Here is a 24,945-nt window from a genome sequence, read left to right as displayed (position 1 = left end):
TAATTACATTCTGAAGAAAGAAGTTGGCAAACGCAGTATGCATCATGCCATAAGGCTGCGTGATTCCCCTTTTCCAGCTGTGCAGCATACAAAAGAGACCTGTCTTTCTCCCGATACGCAGGACAGTCGTGTCCACGGTTCTCTACATCTCTCAACTGCAGGCCACTGGAGACTGTCCTTCTGTACAAAGTCTTGCTGTCTCTCCATTAGGATTCCTTCCCAACTTCCCTATTCCCCAGGGCTGTAGGGGAATACTCTGACCATGAGGTATACTCATTTCCTGTATCTTAACACTACGATGCTGCATCTTCCTGCTGCGAAGCCTTAAGAGTATCTTCAAACCTCAAGATTCCTTTAAAATATAAAATTGTAAGTCTGTATCTAAAAAAGAAAAAAACAAGACTGACAGCCCAATCAATCAAACCATTCTCTTCAGGAACAGCAGCAACATGAAGACTGGAGTTGATCTGCACTTGAATTCCTGCTGGCTGTTTAGAGGCATTATCAGTTCTGGCAAATGCTTCGTAGACGAGAAGGGCGTTGCCTTCATCCTCGTGTGTGGGTCACCGCAAAGACACAAAGCTCATCAGCTTCTGAACAAATGAAATTTGTGGTTGGAGGCAAAAATAACACCGGTGAACATCCAAGACAGACTGCCTTCATTCTCGCAACATATTTGGCCCACAAAAAAAAAACAGAACAGAGCGGTGTGCTATTGAAATGAACCGGTATCAGGGGACTCTTAGGGTGATGAAACCAACTTTGTTTCAAAGTGCCCACGTGCAGTTGCTCTACACTGACAGCACTGTGAACAAAACAGTTTTCTTAATCCGCTGTACCAAAGAGGTGCCTGAGTTATGTCAGAGCCACCTTACGAGGAGGTGCAGGATAGTAGATGCATTAGCACAGGAAGCAATCGGTCCCATCAATAAGGGAACTGATACCTGTCTATAGATAGAAAATGGCTTTTACAAAACAAGCTGTTCTGGCTCATTTAGAAACAAAAGAGACTTTTATTGAGTTTCTAAATACACAGGTACATGTATAATTAATATTGTCTAACTGCCAGACATTAAGGGTGTTTTAGGATTTTAAACGTTCTCCTTTTCTATTGTTCTTTCCTTCTCAAGAATGCATCTAATAGCTATGTGGAAAAGAAGAGATGTGTAAGTGTTCTGAATTTCCTGTATAGTAATAGGGCCTGGCACACAAAGCCTAAAGGAATGAGTGGAGGGACTATTCACAGAGTCTACTACGCAGAAAAAAAATATATATACATTCAGACTTCTTTCTGACCCACTGCTGGATTGTAGGACAGTGGCTTTCTAGCTTCTCCATTCATGAAGTACAAAAATACTCATCTACATGCCCAGTACTGAATGAGATTACTGGGCAGAAAGATGTTGCAGGAAATGCAGCAGTACTAACTAGGGCATCTGGAGGGGGAGAAAGAGAGTGATATTAATCATCTCCCAGAAATCCAGCTTCTGCCCGAGACAGGCAGTGAGGCAAGAAGGCACAAAGCATGCACACGCTAAACTGTTTGCATCGTGCTTCACAGGCTGGGTTAGCAGCCTCCCTGGGCTGGAAGGCTGCCCTCAGAGCTCGTGGAGCCTTCACAAGACAGGCCTGGAAAGCGCTGGCAGCACAGGCTGTGACGCCAGCCTGCTGAACACCTGCAGGCCACCCACTGAACAACGGCCACCAGCCATCCTTCAGGAGAACTAAATTGACCTGCAAGTTTTTGAAGCATATGAAAGAGGCAGAAAAACTTTTAAAAACATGAAAAAAAAATAATTAAATGGTACTTCTACATCAGCATCTCAGTTTGGGTGTGGAGAAGTATCTTACAAATCTTCCTGTCCCCGTGTCCTGTGCTGTGCTTCACATCACCAAGCAGTCTTGAAACATGCAAATTGGATTTCTTTAGGATCAAATCAATTGAAAGATGCATCCCGGCCACCAGTGGGAGCTAGTTCAAAGTAAAACCCTTGAAACACACACAAACTGATTGTTGCACTGAGCATTTTCACCTCTCCCAGTACACTGCACCTGCTAATGGAAATACTGGTAAAGCCTCCAAGCATGATGGAGCAAAGATGCTGTGGAGGGTATCCAGCAGGTGGCAATCTGCTGATAGATGTGACAGCAAAGAATAAGCAGGTCCCACCTCTCACAGAAGGCTCAGGGACGAGAAGGTGAAAACAGAGGAAAGCAGTGCAAAACAAAACTGCTTGACCTTTACCTTATCTATTTATTCTTCTCCTTTCCTGAGAAGTTCAAAACAAGGCAGGCCCTAGACAGGCAGCAAGACTGGCTTGGCTTAATGGATAAAATATTTTCCTAACAGTGTAAAAGCCCACAATCGTTCCTTGAAGGAACATCTACTTTGCACTTCACATATTCCTTGAAACATATTTTCTTAAGATGGTTTTCTCATAGAACATACGAAAAACTTGGTGGTATTACTCCAGGTAACCAGTTTGCCCAGCAGACCAAACACAAACAACAAACAATGAGTCTTTTCTTATCACTAAGGTCCATCAAGAAGTGAAAACACTGACAAACAGCTGTTTAATTCTATGAGCACCCATTAAAAAACAATAATACCCAGCAGATATTATCCCTATATATCAATACCACAGGTTCCTTTCTCTTCACTTTGTCTCAAAAACAATTAGAAAAGCTGCAGCTGTCATAGACCACAGCCAGATATGATTCCATATAGAAGGAATGTTTCTATATAGAAGGGGTGAACTACTCCTTAAGCAGCAGAGTACAGCCATTTCTGTGTAGAATTCACTGTCATGAAATACATTTCAATGTACACTGACAAAGAACGAAGGAAATTAAAAAGAAAAGGCACAATCCCCTACAGCTGAAAGGCAGAAGACTCACCTTAAGAAAGCAGACCTCTCCATTCTCTCGTCCAAGAGGTAGCTTATGTTCTTTGTGGTCTTTCATTTCAGCTTCCAGTTCCACTATCCTTTTCTCCAAGGCCTCCCCGTCTCTTGTGGACTGCAAAATTAATGTGTCATACTTGTTCTGGATCCTCCTTTCCTTTTTGCACTTGGGACAGTCTGAATCCTGGAGCATTTCAGGTGCAGGTCTTTAGAAGGGGATCTTTGAAGTGGGCAACTCTAATTGGATTTGGTTTTCAATTTATTCTTGCTAGTACAATTGAAAGGCACATTCAAACTGCTCGAGTGAGACCTGAGAAACAGAGAGTGATCGGTCACTACTTTACCTCTATCCACTGCAGCAATGGATTGGGCGAGTCCTGATATTTTCTCCTGTGGCTTCCCCATTCAAGGCAGGTGGAATTTCTGCCCCTGTATATTTCTGGAAACATCTAAGATTGACACATGGTCTTTACAGTTTTATTTGCAGCTCCTGTGAGGGGACTGAGGCAGAAGTGAATAGGAGGAAAGGAAGTCTGCAGCCGTGGGACCCATTTGTAATTGTATTGCTTTCTCAGAAATGAATCATTCAAATCAATTGTGGTATATCTAAAGAAACAAAGCTGCAGAGTTAAATAATAGCTGAATGTGTTTAACTACCTTTGTAGCTCCAGTTTGATGCAACGAAAAAAATTAAAACTTATAAGCAGTGACTTATACAGGTATTCGCCTAGGTAGTAAAGCTGTTCCTCTAAAGAAGCGTGTACACAATAACAATATTTTTCCTTTTACAGATAGGGAAACAGAAATGGAAACTGCATGGTGTTCACAAATCTATACACCAAATCTGTGGTTTGATCCGGAACAAAAGTAGACAGGGTAACAGGGGCAAGTAGAAGGCTTGTAGTCTGCAATCACCTACATGTGTTTGAAAACTTCTCTCCAACCTTCCTTACCTTCCGCTAATATCTGTTCAGCCAAGAAGAACTGTGCTTCCCAGGAATGGGTGCGGGTGCAACTGTACTCATTTCATCATGCCCTTGACATGATCTCTGCATTGTAATTGTAGCAGTGTAAGCATCCTTTCTCAATTCCTGAGATACTACGCTATAGTTCAACTGGGGGGGGGGGGGGGGGGGGGGGGGGGTGAAGAAAAAAAAAAAAAAGCCCACAAGAGGGGTGAACTCCCCTCTAGGTAACCCAAATGTTTTGGACATTACTTACAGCCACATAAGCGCAAATGCCTATCTAATGCCCAAAACATTAGAGAATGGGGCCAAAGGTCTCCTGAAACTGGTTTGTAAGAGAAAAGAGAAAGAGAAAACAGAGTTCAAAGTACAGGCCTCCCTCCTTCATTCTCCCTTCTCTTCTCTCACCAATTTTTCACGTTTCCAGAAAAATCAGCGCCTTTCTACATCAACACATGACTGGTATAAAAGCAAAAAGGAGAAACAACTCTTATTTTTGAAGAGATTATGAGGGAAACAGTAGGATTTTTACAACAGTTGAAAAAGGCCCACAGAAGCAAAATAAAAAATATAGCACAAACAAAATTAAGAAGTTGAATTTTTATACAGCATTGTTTCTGATGACTAACATCCTCACCTTACCTTAGTCTTATAAAGCTTCTACATGTATGAATCTCAGCTTGTACCAGCGGAAGTCAGCAATAGCATTTGAAATGAACAGAATTACATTCCTCAAATGTAGCGCAAGAAGAACATCAGTGCCCATCTCTGCTTGTTATTATTCAGAACGACAGAGTATTTGCCAACCACAGTTTGATTACAATTAGTCTAATAGCGAAAATTCTGGTTTTACCTTTCTTGCATTTGGATTTTCAAGTTTGTTTGTTTGTTTTTGTTTTTGTTTTCCGGAATTCTTATGATCAGAAAGCGCATAGTTTGCTTCAGTTAAAACAAATAGCAGAAGATCAATAAAGATTTTCATTGGAGTAATAATAATAAAATCCAATTCACATCTCATGTTCCCTTAATGTATACTTTCTGCAGAGGTGACTTGCTATTGGTGAAGTCAGTGAAATACTTCCTTTGTAATTAACTTTCATTACAAATTAAAACAGACTCAAGAAAGCAACCTCTCTAGGACTGGTCACGCTATAAAGACCAAGTGACACTATAAAAGTATTACACATTAGACAGCAAGTTTTGTCCAGAAAGCTTCACATCTGCCACAGAACCATGATGCATTTAACCTAAATAAACACTGGACTACTATTATTTCCATGCATGCTGTTATGGGGTTATCAGAATCAAAAGAGTAATACAATAGTGTTGCATCAGTGCTTTGCAACACATGGTGAATCATCATTGAAGGATTTTAACTAACAGGAATACCTGATGTTACTTCCAGTTTCCATCCTCAGTCTCGCTGCGTTTCTGGTAACATTCAGGGGAAGGACAGCACAATATGACCAGTTCTACACTGTGATTATAATAACCTTTCTCTCCTCTCCAAAGCTTTAAATGGCAAACCTATGTGGCAAAGCTATAGAAAAAAAAAAAAGAAGGATGCTATGAGTCCTACCAGCACACTGTTATACCTTGCTGGTGGTTCTATCCATTTTTATGTCAACACAGAGATAGTAGAGGTATCATAAATATCAGACTCCTCTAGAGTAGAGGATTTCTGAGTAATTATTACCCCTGGGAGTGAACATTGGTTCTACTTGTAACTTCCCATGGAACAGGCTAAGAATGGCTTTGATTTTTGCCATCTTTGCAGCTGTCCACACATAATACAAGGAAATACATGGCATCATGTGAAAGCTCCATCAGCTTTCTATCAACTGCAGAGGCTCTAAAGCTTTTGTTTTGCAGACCCAGAAGGAAATTACATCATATGCTTGCATACTACCTATATATTTATAAGCACAAGAAATGCATACCCAATTCACTTCTCTGTGATATTAGACATAAAAACAGTAAGAGTCAGAGAAGGTTGGGAGAAGTCTTCATTTAAACCTACTCCTCTGCAAGAAAATTAAAAAAAAAAAAGATTCTATAGAAGTTAAGTGGCTTTTCCAGGTGAGTTCACCTACTACCACATGTATGTGGGTTTTCACAATCTACTGCAAAAAACATTGCCAGGAATATGAAAAAATAATCTGTATTATACCTGCTAAACACTATATTGCACTGGGGATGTCTTCAAAGTTTGATGTTCTGATCCATCTCACTTTACAGACATAACTTCATACTTGAAAGAAGCGGCAACAAGCAGTTTCTTGAAGAGCTGAAAAAATAAAAAAATAAAATAAGTTTTGATTCTGACAAAGACTGTTCAACATTGCTTCAGGAATGCAGAATAAAATTACATGTCAATTACACTCTTTTCACATCCCTTCCAATGGTTTGTCTTATAGGGTCACCCACATTTATAAAGAAAATTAAAAAAAAAAAAAATGACAGCAGTAATGCTCAGAACAGAAATGTTAGGGTTAGCACACAAGGAAACTGTTTTTGAGCTGAAAATCTTGAAGTGGAGAAAATATCTTACTTTTCTATTAAGTACCGTAGGAATAGTACTAGGTAGCACAAGGAAGGGAGCACTTCTGCAGAGGAAAGCAAGTGTTTTGCACAGCCTTCAGCGGTTCGTCATCCAAGTTCTGCCTCCTTAAATAAGATAGCTCAAAAGGTCTTGTATTTCTGTGGCACTGCTCCTGCCAGCTCCCTGAGCAGGAGTGGGCTCCTGTTCCCTCGTATCCAGAAAAGGTGCCAAATGAACTGATGTTTCTGGAATCTTAACCCAAATTATCATTGCTGCATGGGAAAGGTTTGCGTATGACAAAATTATCATGATTAATTGTATTTACATAGCAGAAGTACCTCATGACCACTACGCCTGAAGCCATGGTGGGAAGTGCATTAGTATAAAAATGGTTCCCAAGAGTTTTTGATGTAAGCAATTAAGGCAGAAATGGCTACATTCTTATTACAAATAAGCCTTACAGGCAAAGCATAATGTATTTTTATAAAGACTTATCTATTATTCCAAACACCGTTTCATTTCTTCTAATTCAGAAAGGAAAAAACATATAAATACACTCTGCAGTATAACTAATTCCAGTATAAAAATAAATAAATAAATAAATAAAAGGGATTAGGAACAGTACCTCTTAACCAACTCCTTAGCATTTTATTAAAATTTCTGATATTAGGTAAATGCCAAAATTCATATTCAAAACATATCTGGAGGTCTCCTTATTGTAGTATGGTTCTCAGTAGACAAATACGCATTTTTAAGGCTTCTTTTAAGATATATATTTAAAAAAAAAAAAAAGTTCTTTAGACCAGTAGCATCTTATACCAAACTCTTCTAGGTACACTTCTATGCTTGTAAAACTGCATTAGTAAATTTCTGTCCAGTTGTCTGGCTTCAAAGACCCATGTGCAGTGTTGGTGTTTAAACGTGAAGTTACAGGAGTCTGAACAGACAAAATGCAGGATACATCACTTACAGTTCTACAGTCAAGAAGGAAATAAAGCACCTAATGTTTACAAGACAGAATTTCTCCAATCAGAAGTAGCAGGCTTGGAATTTCCTTGAATGTAAGCTTCTAACCATCTCAAGCTTGTATCATCAGGAAGAGAATAAAAGTATAGGAAAGACTCCAGACCTAACTGAACAAATTGCCATGTTGAAAACAATAAATATTAGGTATTCAGGAGACAAAAAGATACACTTACCACTTACTTTTTAAAGTGATAATGAAGTGCAATAATAAAAGACTTTTCAATAATAAAGTTGAATTAGATCTTTCAAAGCACACTAACAAGAAGATAGAAACAAGTTCACCATGCTTTTAATAAGCCAACTCAGGGAAATTAGAATGGAAACCAGGGCATAATAAGGAAAGGTAGAGATCAAAGATAAACAATGAAAATAAAGATAAGATAAACAAGTTTCAAAATTAAGACATGACCTTGAAATCACACATGACCTTCTACATTAAAAATGGTGGCAAGGGGACAAAGGCCAGACTGTTTCAGGAGACTAAGAATACCCGCAAAGTATTCACCACTTCCCACGGAGGAGCAAAATGTAAAGATCCTAATGGTTTTAAATGAGAAGTACTAAGCATTCTCCATCCCAAATTTCTAGGAAGAACTGCCCTTTGAATTGACAAATCCAGGAGTAAACACTGAAAATAATTTGTGGATAGTATCATGCAATAAGAGCTGCAAATAACACGTCTGTATTTAAGAAGTGAATGGAAACATGGTTCAGACAATTATGGATTTGTTAACCTAGCCCTAAAGACATACGGTTTAAAAATATATACTTTTTTTAAAACAAAGATACAAAGGGTAAAAAAAAAGGAAAAATGAGATAAAATGCAAGATGGATGTGTAACAGACCAGTTCTCTGCTAACCAGACATTTGTCTTTGATTAGATCTACTTAGATAGGGAGGAAAAAGGAAGGAGCGAGTGCTAATGGCACGAGTCTGGGAAGTCTCCAGAGCTAGAAGATGGCAGCTTGTATTCAAACTTCCAATTGCTTATTTTTTTTAGACCTGATCTTGAGTTGCCCTATATCACACAACGGTTTAAGAACAAGGTCATGAGTAAAACAAAAGAAAAAGCTTACCAGTACTCTCTGTCCCTTACAAGTGAGATTAACTGGCAGATTTTTAACAGTATGCAGACACCTACCACACTCTCAAAACAACAAGTCCAGCTTCTTTTTACAAAGCATCTATGGGGCCAACGCTCCCACTGGCTCTATGGAAGCAGACATTTACAAGGCCACCTATATGCCTTTTAGGTCACTAGCTATTGGGATGTAGAAAGATTTTCTATATTTTTTATGCTTTGTATCTAAGCACATGGGAGCCTCAAGGCCAGTGTTCCTAGACACAACAAAAAGTCGGTAAAAATCCTGCCCCTAGAAATGAAATAGGATCTGAGCAGTACTTCAGAAGTGTTGATTTCTTTTTCACAGACAGTGTTAAATTACACAGTTAAACAACTCTGTTCAACAGCTGATATTCCCAATTTGAACAGCACCGCAGACAAAATAAGATTTCAGTATTAATAGCAATTAACGCTTTTCTGGAAGGATAAAGTGTTAAACAAACAAACCAACCTAGCGTTTTGAAGTGTCATGAGCAGAAATTACATCATTACTACAGACCATCTGCTAGGAAGAACACGGAGCAACAGATGATGAGCCAAAATCACTTCTGGCATTAAAGGATAGAGTTCCACTGACTTCAGGAAATTTATCCCAATGTTCCTGTATGCCACAGATTAATGAAACGAAACACACTACAGACTAGTATAGGTGAAATACAGTTAAAACCACAAAGATCGATATAGTGTACTCATTTAGAGTCACTTGTTCTTTTTCATAAGAAAATTCACATTTCATAAGAAATGTGTTGATGCTAAAAATCAAGACTGTGACAACTACTCACATAGGTTAATACACTAAAAAGTAGGATATTTCTGTAGAGATAAGAAGGAACATATGGTCCTTGTTGCCAGCAAAGGGTCCCTTGGAAAACAATTTTCCTCAATCTGATTTGCTTTACAATTACACTAAATCCCACCGTGATTGCTCTCATAGAGCACTTACAGAATTTGACGTCCCTTGAAGATGTATTTTTCCTTCCCCTGGTTACCGCCCTTATTATTGATTTCCAGATAATCCCTGCGGTTACTAGAAAAAGGTTTTGGCAAGTTTCCCCAGAGGCCTGCAGATGCCTATTACCCTTATTAATAGAGCATCCTTTCACCCCCTCAGCTACCATCCTCAGTTACTGTTTGGCTACGCATACATTCTGCTCAGGGACCAGCAGGAGAACATTTAATATCCTCTCAATAACAAACAAGAAAGGCAGCAGCTGCTGGCCTCAGCAGAGGGTCTGCTCAGGGAACTTGTCCCAGAGAGAGGTCTGGCTGGACCCAGCTGTAGGACACTGAGCAGTTCCCCCCCCAAGGCAAAATGGGCTGTGAGAAATTTGGCCCATTTTGTTCTCTCCCTCTTGGAAGGAGATTACTATTTGAACAACCCTTTTAGCCAATGCAGAAGAGCTGCAATTAGAAGAGTACTTTTGTTCAGGTTTCTGACAGAGAGAGCATATCAGAGAGTGGGGGTGTGTGCGTGCTCTTTTGTTAGAGAAATAATGGACTAAATATTTCATTAACAAATAGAAATCATACCCCTAAAAATAGGGCTGCTAGCATGTAATATGCTTTCTGAAAACTACTTGATTGACTAAACCGAGAAAAAAGCTGCAAGAAACCTTTTCAAGGTATTAAAATTCAAACCTAAAACCTAGCTAAGGCTGCCTGTATGGCATGGGACTCGGACTTGCCTGCTGGCTCCAGCCACAGAGGCAACAGGAGGGGCTGCTTCCTACAGCGCCTGCTGCATGACTGTCACTGCCAAGCTTTGTTAGCTGAACAGCCACTAAGGTTACATTACTGGGTTTTGGATAGTTTTGTTTGGTTTTAATTTAGAGAGAGAAGGAGGAAAAAAAAAAAAAAAAAAAAAAAAAAGCCATCAGCTGGGGACTCAAGTTCCCAGCTTCTCCAGTTACCTAACTGGGAGAGGCTACCAATTTGGGCTTCAGATTTTTTCTTTCTTCCTTTTCTTTCTTCCTGAGAAGGAAGAGCTGGATTGCAGTCCCAAAATTTTCTCCAAGCGAATGCCAAATCTCATAAACCACAAAGCAAATACAAGGATGCCAAGGCCTGCTGAACATAATTCACTGGTTTTCCCTTTTATTTTTGGGACTGGCAGTCCTGTTCAGAAGATGGGGCATTGACACTTCAGGCTGGTGGCAGAGAGAGAAATACTAAACAGGTAACAGAGCTCCGTTCAAGAAAGGAGCTATGGTTCACCTCCAAAACTGGGTAACAGGTTCCTTTAAAAGAAGCTGCTCTCTCCTTAATCTCCAATTGCTCCAGCTGCCGCTCAGGAAAAGGGACAGTCAGAAACTATCAGGGTTAAAAGCTTCTGCCCTCCCTCCAGCCCAAGCAATCAGAGATGACAAACTCAAACGGTGGCCCCTAGCCAGCCCCTTAAAAAGCAACCAGAAGCGTTTAAGGAAGATCCTTCTGCTGGGATCTGGCTGCTGCCCATCTTTCTCCAACAGCAGTCGCTGCAAGCCCAGCGCTGTGGAAACTGCTCCGCGCTGCTGGGGAAAGGGAGGCTTGGGCTGTTCTCATCCCGGGCAGATCGAACACTGACAGTAAGTCTGTTTCTGCTCTTGTCCCAGCTTGCTCAGGTTCAGCAGGGCTGGTACAAAGCTAGACTTTGTAAAGGAAAATCATCCTTGCAACTGAAAGCTTCTGTTCTATCATGAGGAAAAACTGCTAGTTTTCCACTAGCGTGGCTACAGCCAAATGTGGGCTGCTACGTAATGGGTGACTGGAATTGAGCACAGTGGCAAGTGGAACCCCTTTACTTGGGGACTAATAAAAATACTCAATTAGTGCCCATTAAACAGGTATTAGAACTTTTGGGGGCTGGTCAGATACCCAACAAGTTTTCCCCATTTAGTGCCGCAGTGGCCCAGTGTGTAACACGTTCCCATCACTTAATTGTCACCACCTCTGCCACAGTTACCTAGGGCCAGTATGTGAGAGTGGCCCAGGGCTGACCAGAAGCAGCTGAGCCAGCTGGAGGCCACTTTGAGAAGCTGTCACCGGGGTCTCAGCCCACTGCCAAGGCCAGTGTCATTCTTACTGCTGCTGGGAAAAAAAAAAAAAAAAAGGAAAAAAAAAAAAAAAAAAAAAGGAGTACAGGAGATCAAGCAGGCTTGATTCCACATCTCCCAAGTAAAAATCTTTGTCAAATGCTTAAAATATTTTGCATAATTTAGTACGTGATTTAAACAAACAAACAAAACAATCACTGGTGCATGGAGATGTTTTTGACTAAATCCAGTGGAGTTCTGTCCTCTGCCCACAATATAAACTCTGACACTCTGGAGATTGGAAACAGAAAGGCTGACAGCTTTAACTCTTGCAGTACAAGTGGCTTCACTGAAACACGATACCAAGGCGATAAGGCTGAAACCTGATCGCAGTGTGACTTTCACCGATTAGAATGTCAATCCTGCTACTACCACATACTCCGACTTCAAACACCAGCAGTTAAAGAGACACTTCATTTCTACCGCATATCTGTTAAAAAAAAAAAAAAAAAAAAAAAAAAAGCCTCATATGAGAAGAGCCTCTTGGTTTATTTATAGGCAAAACAGCTGTTTTCTGCATTCCAGGATCTAGGCCGAGGTCTGCTCCAAGTCCTGCGTGTACCGACACTGCCTGGGTACAGAGTTACCTTGTGTGGAAGAGAACCGTGGAGCCCCTTGTGCAAGCAGTGAAAGGCGCCTTCTTCACTTCATGCTCACACCTCCGGTGACGTAGCTTTGTTCATGATTTTCTTTAACCACAAGAAGAGGGATACTTGTTTTGGTGGTGGTGGCAGACTAACCCAGGTCTGGAACTTGCCCTAGATCATTTTGGGAAAAAAAAGAGAGATTTGTCACAGCTACTTTCCTATTTCCCTCCTGAAATGCTCATTAAACATAACAAGCAAAGGCAAATAATAGACTTCAGCCAAATTGGCTCATTCATCTAGGTAAGTGGAAGATATGTTCTTCATCTGCACACTGACACCTGTGTAAAATGTCTCTGCTCTTGTCACTTGTGTACCTAGATGCTGTCATTTTCTACTACTCCTGCTTGGACACTTCACCTCCCCTGCTGCACAAGTGTTGGGTGCAGCATATCCTGCGGTGCAGCTGCCACTCTGAAGTACCAAATACCACCTACCTTTGCTAATTAACACTGGGTACCTGAATGTGTTAGGACAAACAGCCAAAACGTGCATTACACATACAAATGCCTCCTTTGTGAAGATCTATGAACAATGAGGGCTGTCTTAAATTCTTTTTCACTTTATTTGTTCTTAAGGAAGCAATAGTACTCATTGCAGCTAAAAGTTTCTTGTTCTGTCTAAACATTTCTCTTCCAGGGACTCACACTCCTAAATCTTAGCATTAATCTACATTTCTTTCCTGTTAATTTTGTTGTTGTTTGTTTTTAAGTTAATATCCTTTTGGAGGAGTTTTGCATAATATATTCAGATTTGTTATTGCTTCACTCACTTTTAAAAAAGTTCAGTTTATGGAGCTGGTCCTTAATTTTTGCTTAATAAATATAATTAGATTTTTTTTATACGTGTGTGTGTCCTGTTCCGCTATCATCAACATTTTGCCACCCAGCAGCAGATATCTGCAGTGTTGCAGCCGGTCTCATGTTGGAGGAGAAATTGCTGACATGTAGATTGCTTTGCCTTATAAGTGCACAAACTACATAAAGTCAAACATCCATAAGCAATTCCTTCTTCCTGGGAATTTCAGCCTAATGTCTTTGCCTGGTTCTCAAAGGCCAAGTGTGCTTAAAAAAAATAAATAAATAAAAAATCAACGAGCGAGACAGAGAATAAGCCTTCCCACCACTTGCACAGTTTCAGACTGAACCTCTCTCTACACACAGTCGTGAACAATCCCAGATGAACTGTCTGCACAATACATCTTCCCAAAACGGAAGACTTACACATACTGCAAAGAAGAACATGAATCTCTGGTTGCTTGCTTCACAATTTGGACTCTTAAACCAAGTACATATGGCAAATTCTCCAGTTAAGTTCAATAAGCTCTGTAGTTTACAGGGAAATGCTAAACTTACAAAGCAGCACAAACCAAATGCACTCAGATATTAACGGATTTAAACAGTTGATTTAATTAAACCATACAAGTTTGAGTGTAGATAAGCCCTCCCGTACTGGAAATGTATTTTTAAAAGCACTAAGTTAGCTTTTTGCCCCGCCTCATTGCCCAAACACACTCATCCTGTTGCCCAGACAGCTTGCAGGTTTTGTGTTGAACCGTACAGCTACTGCAAAGCAGCTGTCGGAGGGGTTTGCAGCGGGCATTTGCCTGCAACGTGAAGCATCTTCCTGCAGGTAGCCAGCACAGCCCTCACTACTACTGACGGCTTCCTACTTTGGCAGCCAGCAGCTGCTCTCACTGCCGGCCGTACAAAACCTGTACTAAATTGAACCATGGACTGATGCAATCCCCAGCTGGCTGTCGGACTAACGAAGCAGGCAAGGAACGGCCAGGGAACTTCTCACAGCCCTCCCGTTACTCTCGGAGCGTAACTCTGCTGAGCATAACCCCAACAAAGTGCAGGACGTGGCCCAAAGGTTTGCAAACTCAGCCTAAGCACAGTGCATTCAAACGGCAGCTCTGTGTATCTTCCTTCTCTCTGTTTTCTCTGCCTTCTCCAAAGCTGTAACCAACCACTTGGCTCTTTTTTCACACACGGCTGCCAGCTTCGTTAAACACATCCCAAACCTGGCAATCAAGATGCAGAATACTGGTGTTTTGCTGTCTATTTTTGCAAAGACATTCATTTTCCAATGCTTGCAAGCCAATGCTATTTTCCCTCGGTTAACTATTCTGTCATAAAGGCCAGACAAGCTATATTCCTTATAAAAAAGTTTCCAACTATCCCTCAGGTGCCTTGTAATACATGAAAGTGTTTGTTTTTTTTTTTTTCTCTGGCATTGCCAGATTTGCAAGCCAGTATCTGCACATAAAAAATACTCATTTATTCTGTTCTCTTATCTTCATCATTTCACTCAGCTGATATAAGGCAGGCCAAGTTCACAGTGCCTCCCTAACGCTGCACTGCTGTTCACTCGCTCTTCCAAAGGGAACATTCTCTACATCTATTTAGCAAGTTGGTTTTTAAAAATAGGCACACAAAATCCAGTGCTGAGTTCAGGATAATTATGGGAGATACAGCAGGTGCAAGTATTCTCTTACACAGCATTTTCTGATGGTACAACAAAGATAAAATTTACTTGCAAAGTGCTTAGAGAGATTTTTCATGGTGCTTCTATAGCAAACAGCCTACTGTAAATAAGTTTGGCCAAACTAGTAGCTGTAAGTGTCATTTCTGAGGGATGTTCAGCCATTTTAGTAAGCCAGCCAGTATTTTCACTCCCAAATCCACCACTCTCCTGTCAGATGAGCAACCTCGATTTGCATCGCAGACAAGTTGGCCCAGCCTCAAGGCAGTATTCAGGATCTTGATTTCTTCCAGATCTAGGAGTCAGGGCCTTAATTGCTTCGCTGAGGCAAGTGCTGCGAGGCCAAAACTACTGTTTTAGTCCCTGCCTGAAGAGAGAGAGCTTGCTAGGAGCAAAGCCACAAGCCACTCAGTACGACATAGTGCACGAGGGGCTATTTCCCCTGATGGATTTACCAAAGGGAAACTATCACCAATTTTCAATGGCATCCAAAGTTTGTAACATCACCCCAGTGCTTTCATGATATGGCAACCAAAATCCCTTTCACCCTATGAGTACTAGAAAATGTTTTTGTTTCAAAAGGTCAAAGTATACCCGACAAGATTAAACTTTCTGAAGGGGGCCTGGAAACTGCCCCTGCTCTTCTTTTACTTACACATTTCTCCACACTTCCCACTGTCACCCACGTCTTGCTCTCACAGAATTCCCTGTTGGAGGCAGAGAATTTAAGAACAGCAGAGGTTCAGTAATGGAAATACGCTCACAGAAGATGCATCTCAATTTCATTTGCTATAAATTTGGAGTTGGGATCAGACACGTAGCCTTACATGCACACACACCCTTTGATTGTGTGAGGGTCCCAGAAATTAGCTGTTGGTGTTTATAACCTAAAAATCTCATGGAATAACTTTTCTGGATGAGAAGTTTGTTATTGCTTAATCTCTTTTTTTTTTTTTTTTTTTCTTTCTTTCACGAGAGTTTTATTTGGACAGCAGCTTCCCTTTTCCAATACAAGACTGATTCATATTCTTGAATTCCACCCATTAACGTAGTAGCTGGTTGATCCTGCCAAACCCATTTTGAATCAATCAGTATAAAGATTTATCTGTTTTACAGTGAGTTTTACACATCTGTTTGATTTTCTTGTTCAGCAGCGGAAGCATTGGGGAACAGGTTTCTTCTGCACAGAGACAGCCACGAGCTTTTGACACAAGCTGGGGATACAACCTCCTCCTTAACACAAAGACCTATTTCATATCCAAGTGCCACCCGCTTGACGGGTATGCGAGCTCCACGAGCGGCAGCTGCACAAACTGGGAACCCTATCTGGGTCAGTCCCGACAGGATTTCTGGCACATCAGCTCTCTTTGATCAGATACCCCTGCAATGTGTTATGTCCAGCGCTGCAAAGCCTCAGCTCAACAAGCCAACGTAAACCTCCCCTCCTCCAGCTGATGCTCTCCTGACTGCTAAGTCCCCAAGCCTCACCGCTGTCTCTGCTGCAGCGAGATGTAACCAAGTCCTTCTGCCACCCTCCAGTTCCCTTCGTGCTGGCCGTACTGCTCACCTGACATCCTCCTTTTCAGAGAACAGAATAGTACTTCAGAAAATAATTGCTATAAAAACATCAGACACAAATAAATATTTTTTTTCCAAGTGTCAGTGGCACAGCAAGTATAAGCTGCTAACAGATTTTCCTTATAACTTCTCCCTTGCAGCTTTATTTTTCAAGACCTCAAAAAACCTTCCTGCTTCAACATTTTAGCAACAGGCATCTCATCTATTAAAAAGCACCAAATCTAAATCCAACTCAGCTCCATTTATTTTACTATCACGTATAATAATGCTGCAAGCTACCAATTTAGAAGCAAGCTTTGGAACCGCCTGTTTGTAAACAATTTTTACAAACAACCTAGTTATGTAATTATTTCCACAGTTTTCTAGAATGTAATCTGTCTTCCTAGACCTTTTTCCCTGAACTGTAAGTACTAGGAAGTTCTTTGTTTCATCTTTCAAGCTAAACAAAATGAACAAAAATGGTTTTAGACTGTTGATTTATTATTTTAATGATACAAACTCAAAAGATTTTTTAATTCCTTTTGCTTAAATGCTCTGTTGAACTACTATCCAGGATATGAGGCGTTTTGGATGTCTTTGTTTACTAATGGTGGCACAAAGGCAAAAATCCAAAGTTGTCATTTCTGGACTGCAGAAGGTAAAATAGGAGTACACGCAGCCAACAGCTAGCCCAGAAGTTTGGAGCCAGCAGGCATGCATTCAAACTTAGCCCGGTTACAGTCATCATAGCAAAACGCTTATTTAGTGTCCTCAGCAGGCACAGGGGTTTCATCTTTCTCCAAAAACATCCTACTTCAGGCACTAAACACTCACGTTTTCAGTGTCTGGTCTGAAATCCAGCAAGGCCAATTCCCGAACACTTTTGCAGAGCTGCTCTGCTTAGTGTTAGCAGCCAGCATGCCTGAAGTATCAGGCGTTTCTCTCTCTTTCATTTCCTTATTTGACTTTGCTGACCCCAGCTGTGATAATGGTAAGTGACATCTTGTTCCCAAGGACTCCACTTCTACCCGGCCCTCACGCTCACAGATGTCCCCGCTGAGGCTGGGGGTCCGTTTGGAGGCACGGGAGCGCAGAGGGGGTTTGCAGCCTTCCGATAAAAACAGACCCACTGTAACCTGCAGGTAATCTCTGGCCAGCAAAACCCTTCTCCTGAAGTTCCCAGCCTGCTTCGCAGCTCACTTGGGCACTGAACCTGATTGATCGTTTTGTGGCAAAACAAAAAGCTTGGACAAGTAGCATTTCTGGAGCTGTAGGACAGCCAACAGGCAGAGCTGAGCCCAAGAACCTCCCAGAGGCCAGTTTCAGGAGCCCCCCCCGCTGTTACTTCCACCCCCATAACAAATACATAAGATGAATTTAATACACGGTATCGAAATAACCTGCTAACCTTTAGCATCCAAGCAGTACTCAGGGGTTCCTATGATATTTTCCCCCTCTAGTACATCTAGTGGAAGTTTTGCATTATTTCTCTGGCTAGACAGAGATGCCTCTGCTGTGTTTAAAAATAGCAGAAAAAGACAAATACTCTGATTCCTCAGCACCAACTGCTTACGGTTGTTTACAAATAATTGATGCCTCTATCAATCCAACACAATATCCTTCTACTATTTCCAAGCAATTAGTGCCAACGCTTGCAAAAGCAGCTTGTTCTTTTTGTTGTTGCTTGTTTGTTTTGGGGTGTGTGTGCATTTTTTAATCCAGCTTTTTTGTCTCTTTTGCTTGTTTTCCACCATCTATTGCTGTTACTTGCTCTGGACACTTAATCAGAAGTGGCATGTATGAAAAAGAGATTAGCCATGCAAATTTAGGTGCTCAAAATGAGGGGAACCCCCTGAAATTCTGGATGTAAAGCACCTATGTATGTCCACAAAGCTAATTGGCAGCCTTATTGCTGGATTTTCAGAAATAGTGTTTTACTCCCCTATTCTAACGTGCTTACTGCACAGCTTTAGTCCAACCATTTCAAATTCTTTAAAGACCATCCAAATGCAACTCTCCGCTGTAAAACAAAACACTTTTTTCAGAAAGTGCTTCAGTTGACAACTGGAGAATGATGTCCCTCCAAAGGGATCCGGCCTTTCAGCAGATGGCGTTTGGTTAGAACACAGCAGGACGGGCAGCAACATATACGATGATCTCTACTTTGTCACCTTTCTTCTTACAAAACAGCGGTCCTGTCCAAAAGGGCGCAGTCAGATTTGCACAAAAGGCTTAATACCTCACATTAAACTAGGATAAATCATACTGCCTGCCAAGCACCACGGACAAAGGAAGTTTGTGCAAGGGATATCGCCAGACAAAACCAAAGGGTGTGCTGTCAAATTGCCTCTGCTGTTTGGGGAGGGAGAACAGTGCAGACGGCAGATTCCCCAAACCTGCTCTCAGTAGCAACCTGGTGCAAAACATGTTGAGGCCACAGGACAGGATCCCGAGGCTTTGGATCAGTCCTGTGAGAATCTCAACGTGGGCTGTGGCTTCTGTGGGATGTTGGTGCCAGGTGAACGCCCCAGGTTTCAGTCTGCTGTGGGGACCCCCACCCACAATAATGGCAAAGAGAGGTCTGATCTGCTGCCACGTGCTGCTGCAGGGGCTGTCCCTGTGCCTGCACACACCCCCCCCAGCCTATCTATCCAAGCACTCAGTTAAGCAGCAAACACCTTATTTATTATGCTATTCAGAAACAAAATGCCAACATTCACACAGCCTAAGCCAGAGCAACATCTGTTATTCGTGGCACTTCAACACAGTGCACCTACTGCCAGATTCAAAGGCACCAAGCTACGAGGCAGAAACCGGGAGCCAAAGTGGGTGAGCAGGGAGGAAATTTCCTTGCTAGGCAGGGTCCAGGGTCCAGACCAACACCATTATCTATTCTGCTGCAAGTCTGCTCGTGACAAGATATATATTGCAAGCTACAACAAGCATCAATGTTCACATTATCCTTGCCAAGTTTTTAAAAAATATATAAATGACAGAGTGCAAAGCCAGCTGATCCTTATGAGAAAAACAAATCTCCAAAGACGGACATCTCAAGGCCTGCGTTCCCACATCTCCACCCAGCTTTCTGGAATAAATGTCACAGTGTATCAAGGAAACACTTCCTTGGGACACTGTGCCAGCAGCCAGCAGCACATCTGTGTGAGAAAAGGGAGGTGTGTCAGGCAGAAGACAGCGCACACAGCTGTGCTGGTCACATCCTTGTTGTGAAGCCGATGGACTCGGAACTTGCACGTGCCCTCAGAGCAGGCGTACCTTGTAGCTCCAAAGAAAGCAACTGATGTAAATGCTCCTCAACAGCTCTAGAGGCAAAAAGTCGAGAATGTTATAAACACCTCACCCAGATGATACAGAATTACTGCAAGCATACGAAAATCAGGACACTGTCATTGGTCTCATTTCCACCAAATTCAGATCCTTCTCTGAGTAAAGCCTGACAAACAGTTAGTAATGACCCCAAAACATTACAAGGCTTTTCCCCTCCCAACTGTTGCTTTACCCATGGTAGACAAACACCCATTTAAACTATATTGCTACCAAATATTTTCTCCTTAGAACCTCTGCTTATTTTCTAAATAACCTCTCTAAATAAACCAAACAGAAAGGAGGACTACATTTTAGAGATGAATAAATAGGCCATTATTATTCTAATACAGTGTTCTTATATCCCACTGATAAGAGTAAAAGCCAAATAATTCCCATGGAGGAGGAACAGAACTAATGATACACTTTTCAGCACTTACCATAAGCAATTTTTATTGCAGTAATGGGGAAAAGCAGCGGATTTCAGAGCACATAATGGAAGGCAATTTTAAAATCTGTTTATAAAAGGGGTGATGCACACAGGTAGTTATATTGGCAATCCTCTCTACAGCAGCAGTGACTGATCCACCCAAACAAGCAGACCCTGTGACCGCTTCCTCTTCACTGTGTGTTTGCATATTTGCTCAAAGGCCAGTAATCTTTCCACTGTATGGAGAGATCACCCGTGGAAATGTTGTGCAGCGAGATCACCAGTCTCAAATAAATCTACAAGAAGCATCCAAATTAACTTCATAGAGAAAGCAAATAGAGGCCAGGCCCCAGACTCCCAGCCTTTTCTCAGCTTTTCCAATAAATCTCGCTCCTGGTGGCTGATGGTGGCTAAAGGTTATCACAGCCTTCCCAGGGCAGCACAAGGTATGTGGAGGAGCTGTGTGGAGAGCTTGGTGCCAGCAGCAGTTACAGGAAAGTATGAGCACCCAGAAGAGTATGGACAATAAATCTAGCCCTTTGCGTGGAGACTGGATTTATTAGCATTATTACTAAACTTTCGGTTATGAGCTAAACAGGCAAGTAACCATAAACATCATCAGCTTTTTTTTTTTTTTTAATTTCCCATCTGCATCTGTAAGATAATGTAAAACCAGTGAAAGACCACTTATCCATGCAAGTGTATCAGTCTTCCTAGCACAGCCAGGGAAAGCGGCTGCCAGCCAAACAGTACTGAAAATACAAAACAAAACAACAAAAACCACCAGAGCTTTTCAGCAGATACACAGCATCACTACACACAAGAGTGAGGAAAGCGGAGCATTTTCAAACAGGCTTTCTGAAAAAGAAATCGGTCACATCCTTTACTCTCAGGCACGTTTTGGTACTGATTTTGCTAAGAGCAACAACTGAACCCAGGAGGGCTAAGGTGATAAAAATAAAAAATATATATATTTTTTTCTCAGTATTACTTGTGCACATCCCAAGCCGGAGGAAGGCAGGAAACAAAACAGATTGGTACTTTTTATTTTTTTCCTTTTGCTTTTGGAAGTGTCCCAAATTATAGTACTGAAGACACTCGTCAGTGTGCTGAGGTTTTCCCACTGACCGTCGCACTGGCACAGACGGCCAGGTCTGCCCAATCTCATAGCAATCAGAAGCAACAACATAAAGGCAAACAAGACTAACTTTTGCTTAAGCAGAGGTGTGAACCTGTATCAGTGCATGGAAAAAAATACTTCTTGTCTCTGTGCAGACTTCACAGGCAAAAACTGGATCATATAGACCCGGGAATGCCAACATCCAGGAGCAAACAGCTGTACATAATACCGCTATGGGAACTGCTCAGTGGGAGTTCAAGGAATTGAAATGGAAGACAGGCTGATTATGAATCCTGCCTGTTTCTTTGCTCTGTTTCTGAGCTCTCTCAAGGTCATGGATCTCAGTAACTGGGTAAGTAACGTTTATTGGATGGAGCAAAATGAAGCACCAGGCCAGAGGTGTGCTTCCTCTAGCCAGGACAAACTATTTGATCCAAACTAGCAACTAAAGGGCAGGTCTTCCACATTTTAAATGTCCTGTCTTTTCCTGAGTAATTTGCTGCATCTTTCCTCTTCCAAATTTGCACAACATTGCTTAAAGTTGTGATTTTTTTTTACAGTCCCTGCCTCCCCTCCTAGGTTCTTCATTCTTTTTTAATACAATCCCAGAAGAGGTGGTTTGCGATTACCAGCTTTTCTTCTTATGAGCTGTACCTATTTAAATTATTTTATTCCTTCCCTCATACATCTATTCAGATACTCTACAGCCTTATTAAGGAAGAGACTTACTGTTTAATAAGCAGCTACTTTTAAGATGGAGCTATATTTCTCACCCTTGAAACAAGTCTCAGCTGACAGGTGGACAACCAAATGGGTTTTAAATTTCAGTATTAAATAGAAAAAAAATATATTTTCTTCAAGTTTCAAGTGAAAATTTTGTCTCATCTGTCCTATATTCAAAATTAAATTCACATAAGGATTTGTGCAGCGCAGCTACAGTCTGAACTCACAGCATCCTCACATCCAGGGGTCTCTACGCTTATGCAGTGGCACTATGTGACGGGTCGATTTGTCCTGTTATTCCTCCAGAGTAGTATGAAGGGAGCAAAGATCTGCGTAAACTCCTAGAATAAACACAACTGCCTCACTACAGACTTGGTAAATTGTGGTTTGGTGAAATGGCAGAGATGGCAACAAAGCCAATAGTTATGGAAAAACGTCAGGAAAACTCACTGGCTATAAAAAACTGTTTTTTTAATCTAAAATCAATCTGTGAAGATGCAAACTGCAAAAACTGAAGCAATTCTAAACTAATTTCTATTTTTCTCACCCAGCAATTCCTGTTACAGTCACATCAATGATAGCTGGAGAATGAAAATCACATGTTTTTACTAGAATTTCTCTGAATGGTTACTTACCAAGGATCAGAAGCACATTGGAGGAACCGGGTCTGTCTTTTGCCAAGACAAATCTACTCAGATAAGGTTAGCTTTAAAAAAATATATACATCCTGCACTGGAACAGGCATTGCTCCCTGCAAGCAGAAACAGGGCTCTCTCTGTGTGGACAAGATGCCCCAGTTGCTGTCAGCCATGGGGTTTTGCAGCCACTGGCAGGGCAAGGATGGCTGCATTGCAGGCAGGAAACGGGGCTGGGACCCCACTGATAACCCACCCTGCAGCCCCCAAGAAAAGATAAAGAGCTGAGGCTGCTGTTGTTGTAGGAAAGGGGAATGCATTCAGTAACATGGAAGCCTCCCTCCCCATCAGTTATTGCCCCCTTATTCCTCACAGCTTTTCCCCCTTCACCTCACCAGAGCAGGTTGTCCCTGGGACACTTCAGGACTCCTCCTTACACCCAGGAAATGCAGTCAGAGGGAGAAGTACAGGGGCAGTGTCGGAGTCCTTGCAAAAGCCCTCCCCAGGCATGCCCAGCTACAGGCACTTGGAGACCTGACCACCCTGCACTTCTGGCCACAGCCAGGGGCGTGCAGGGGCAGAGGGTGGCAAAAGGGAATAGAGATGGAATGAGACAAAGCAGGAAAAATCAGCTGAAAGGAGAAAAGCAGCGGGGAAAACCCTCTTTAAAGAGGAAAAGCCTTTTTAAAGAAGAAAAACGGGTAAAAAGCAAAATCAGAAGAAAAGAAAAAAAGAAGAAGAAAAAAAAAGACCACCACAGGAGCTGATGGGAAAGGAGAAGAAACAAGACACGAGGATGAGGGGAAAATGCAGACTTTGGAAAAGACTAAAACACCACAAGGACAAATAGTAGGTCAGAGAACAGAGAACAGACATGGGGAGGTCATGTTCAAAGTGTTCAAATTTTACTGAAAGTTTGGTTTTCTACAATGACCTTGATTGTGGGTTGATTTAGTTGCTTCAGCCAAACAAAAACAAAACAGGAAACTCCACAATTGACCAAATCAGAAAACATACAGAAGAGAGAAAGGAAATGCCAAACATTTGAATGAGTTTGGCAGAAATTCAAGTGGAAGAATTGAGTGCAGTTGACATTTACATTTCTAGGAACAATGATTTTCTTTTATAATTCTTTTTGAGAGATTTTTCTTATTGGTCTTGTATTTGAACTGTTTGGTTGGGAGAAAATCTTGCACTGAAATATATGATTGCAAAACCAGGTTGGTGTATTTTTAAAATTCACTTAAAAAAAAACTAGTAGTTGTTTCAGTATTTGGTAACCTAAAGCTTCAAAATCTCAATGATCTTTGTCCACATTGAAAGCATGACAGCATCTGTCAACCTGAATTATTTTAGAACGAGGCCACACTGACTTAAAATATCTGTTTATGCACAGCACATGGTAAATACTCAGGCAGATAACAAGGAATACGCTTTCAAATGTATTTGATTGCACTAGCATAACCCAACAACAACATTACAATGCAGATTTTCTTTTTTCTTAGTCTAAAGCAAAGACAAAAGTCAACAATATTGTGCTTGAGTTTTTGCAAACAGAACCCAAGAGCATTCTGAGTTCCTGCACTACATCAGCCAGCAGAATTTGCCCTTAGTGCACCAATATAGAAAGTAATATCTTATGTGTATACCTATGCTTGCATGTTGACATTTGCTCTGTATATAAAAACTTTCTGTGCATAGTCCTAAAATTTCACAAAGGAAACATCGCCTTGATAAATAACTTTTCTTTTACTATTTTATCAATTATGAGCTACAATATCGTATCAAAACTGTTAGTATTTTATTTTTTTTTAAGTGACTTAGTCATTTGCATGATCATAATATATGAGCAAATGCACTGAAAAGCATCAAAGTAAAATTAACTACCTCTTAATAACGAGGCCTCTTCCTATCACCAAGTGTTGCTGTTTCCAGGAGGACTGGGCAGGTGGAAGCTTAATTTAGTTGCATAACATTCAAGACTGCATTTTTTGTGCACTAAGAGCACCTATTGACTTCAAACAGGAATAACAGGATCTCAAAATAGGGCATAAAATGTGCAGAGCACTGAAAAATTAGTAACTCTGCAAAACAGTGGCAGTTGATCTAAATATACTGCATAGTTCTTGATGACTGGCAATAGGAAAAACACAAATGTAAGAAAGTGCCCTGTATTCCTCCCTAGAGATAACCTGTTTGTTATTTCAAGCCAGAAATCCAAAAAAAATTATGGATCTCTGCCCAAGTGCACACATCTGTCTCAACAGTGTCATCATAGGGTTGTCTCTACACATAGCAAGTCAAAAAATGTTGCTACTTGTGTAAGTTTCATGTGAGACATTTCAAGAGTATTATTTTTTCAAACTTGCCTGATGATCAGTCTTGTGCACACTGGGAT

At 41.2% G+C, this 24,945-nt stretch overlaps 1 protein-coding gene across 1 annotated transcript in view; it reads right to left on the bottom strand.

Annotated features, from left to right (window-relative positions):
- Positions 1 to 24,945, bottom strand: part of LOC311434195 (uncharacterized protein) — a 68,960-nt gene that overhangs the window by 5,389 nt on the left and 38,626 nt on the right. Inside the window, exons 6-9 of the mRNA XM_084514207.1 lie at positions 12,218 to 12,388; positions 6,039 to 6,155; positions 5,258 to 5,408; positions 2,899 to 3,213 (exon numbers count right to left, since the gene is read on the bottom strand). Coding sequence (XP_084370333.1) covers positions 2,899 to 3,096 — 198 coding nt within the window. The 5' untranslated portion in view covers positions 3,097 to 3,213; positions 5,258 to 5,408; positions 6,039 to 6,155; positions 12,218 to 12,388. The remainder of the gene's footprint in view (positions 1 to 2,898; positions 3,214 to 5,257; positions 5,409 to 6,038; positions 6,156 to 12,217; positions 12,389 to 24,945) is intronic.

The sequence above is a fragment of the Aythya ferina genome (assembly GCF_964211825.1).
Source record: "Aythya ferina genome assembly, chromosome: 3".
NCBI classification, from domain to species: Eukaryota; Metazoa; Chordata; class Aves; order Anseriformes; family Anatidae; genus Aythya; species Aythya ferina.
This window is presented reverse-complemented; position numbering and strand designations above follow the sequence as displayed.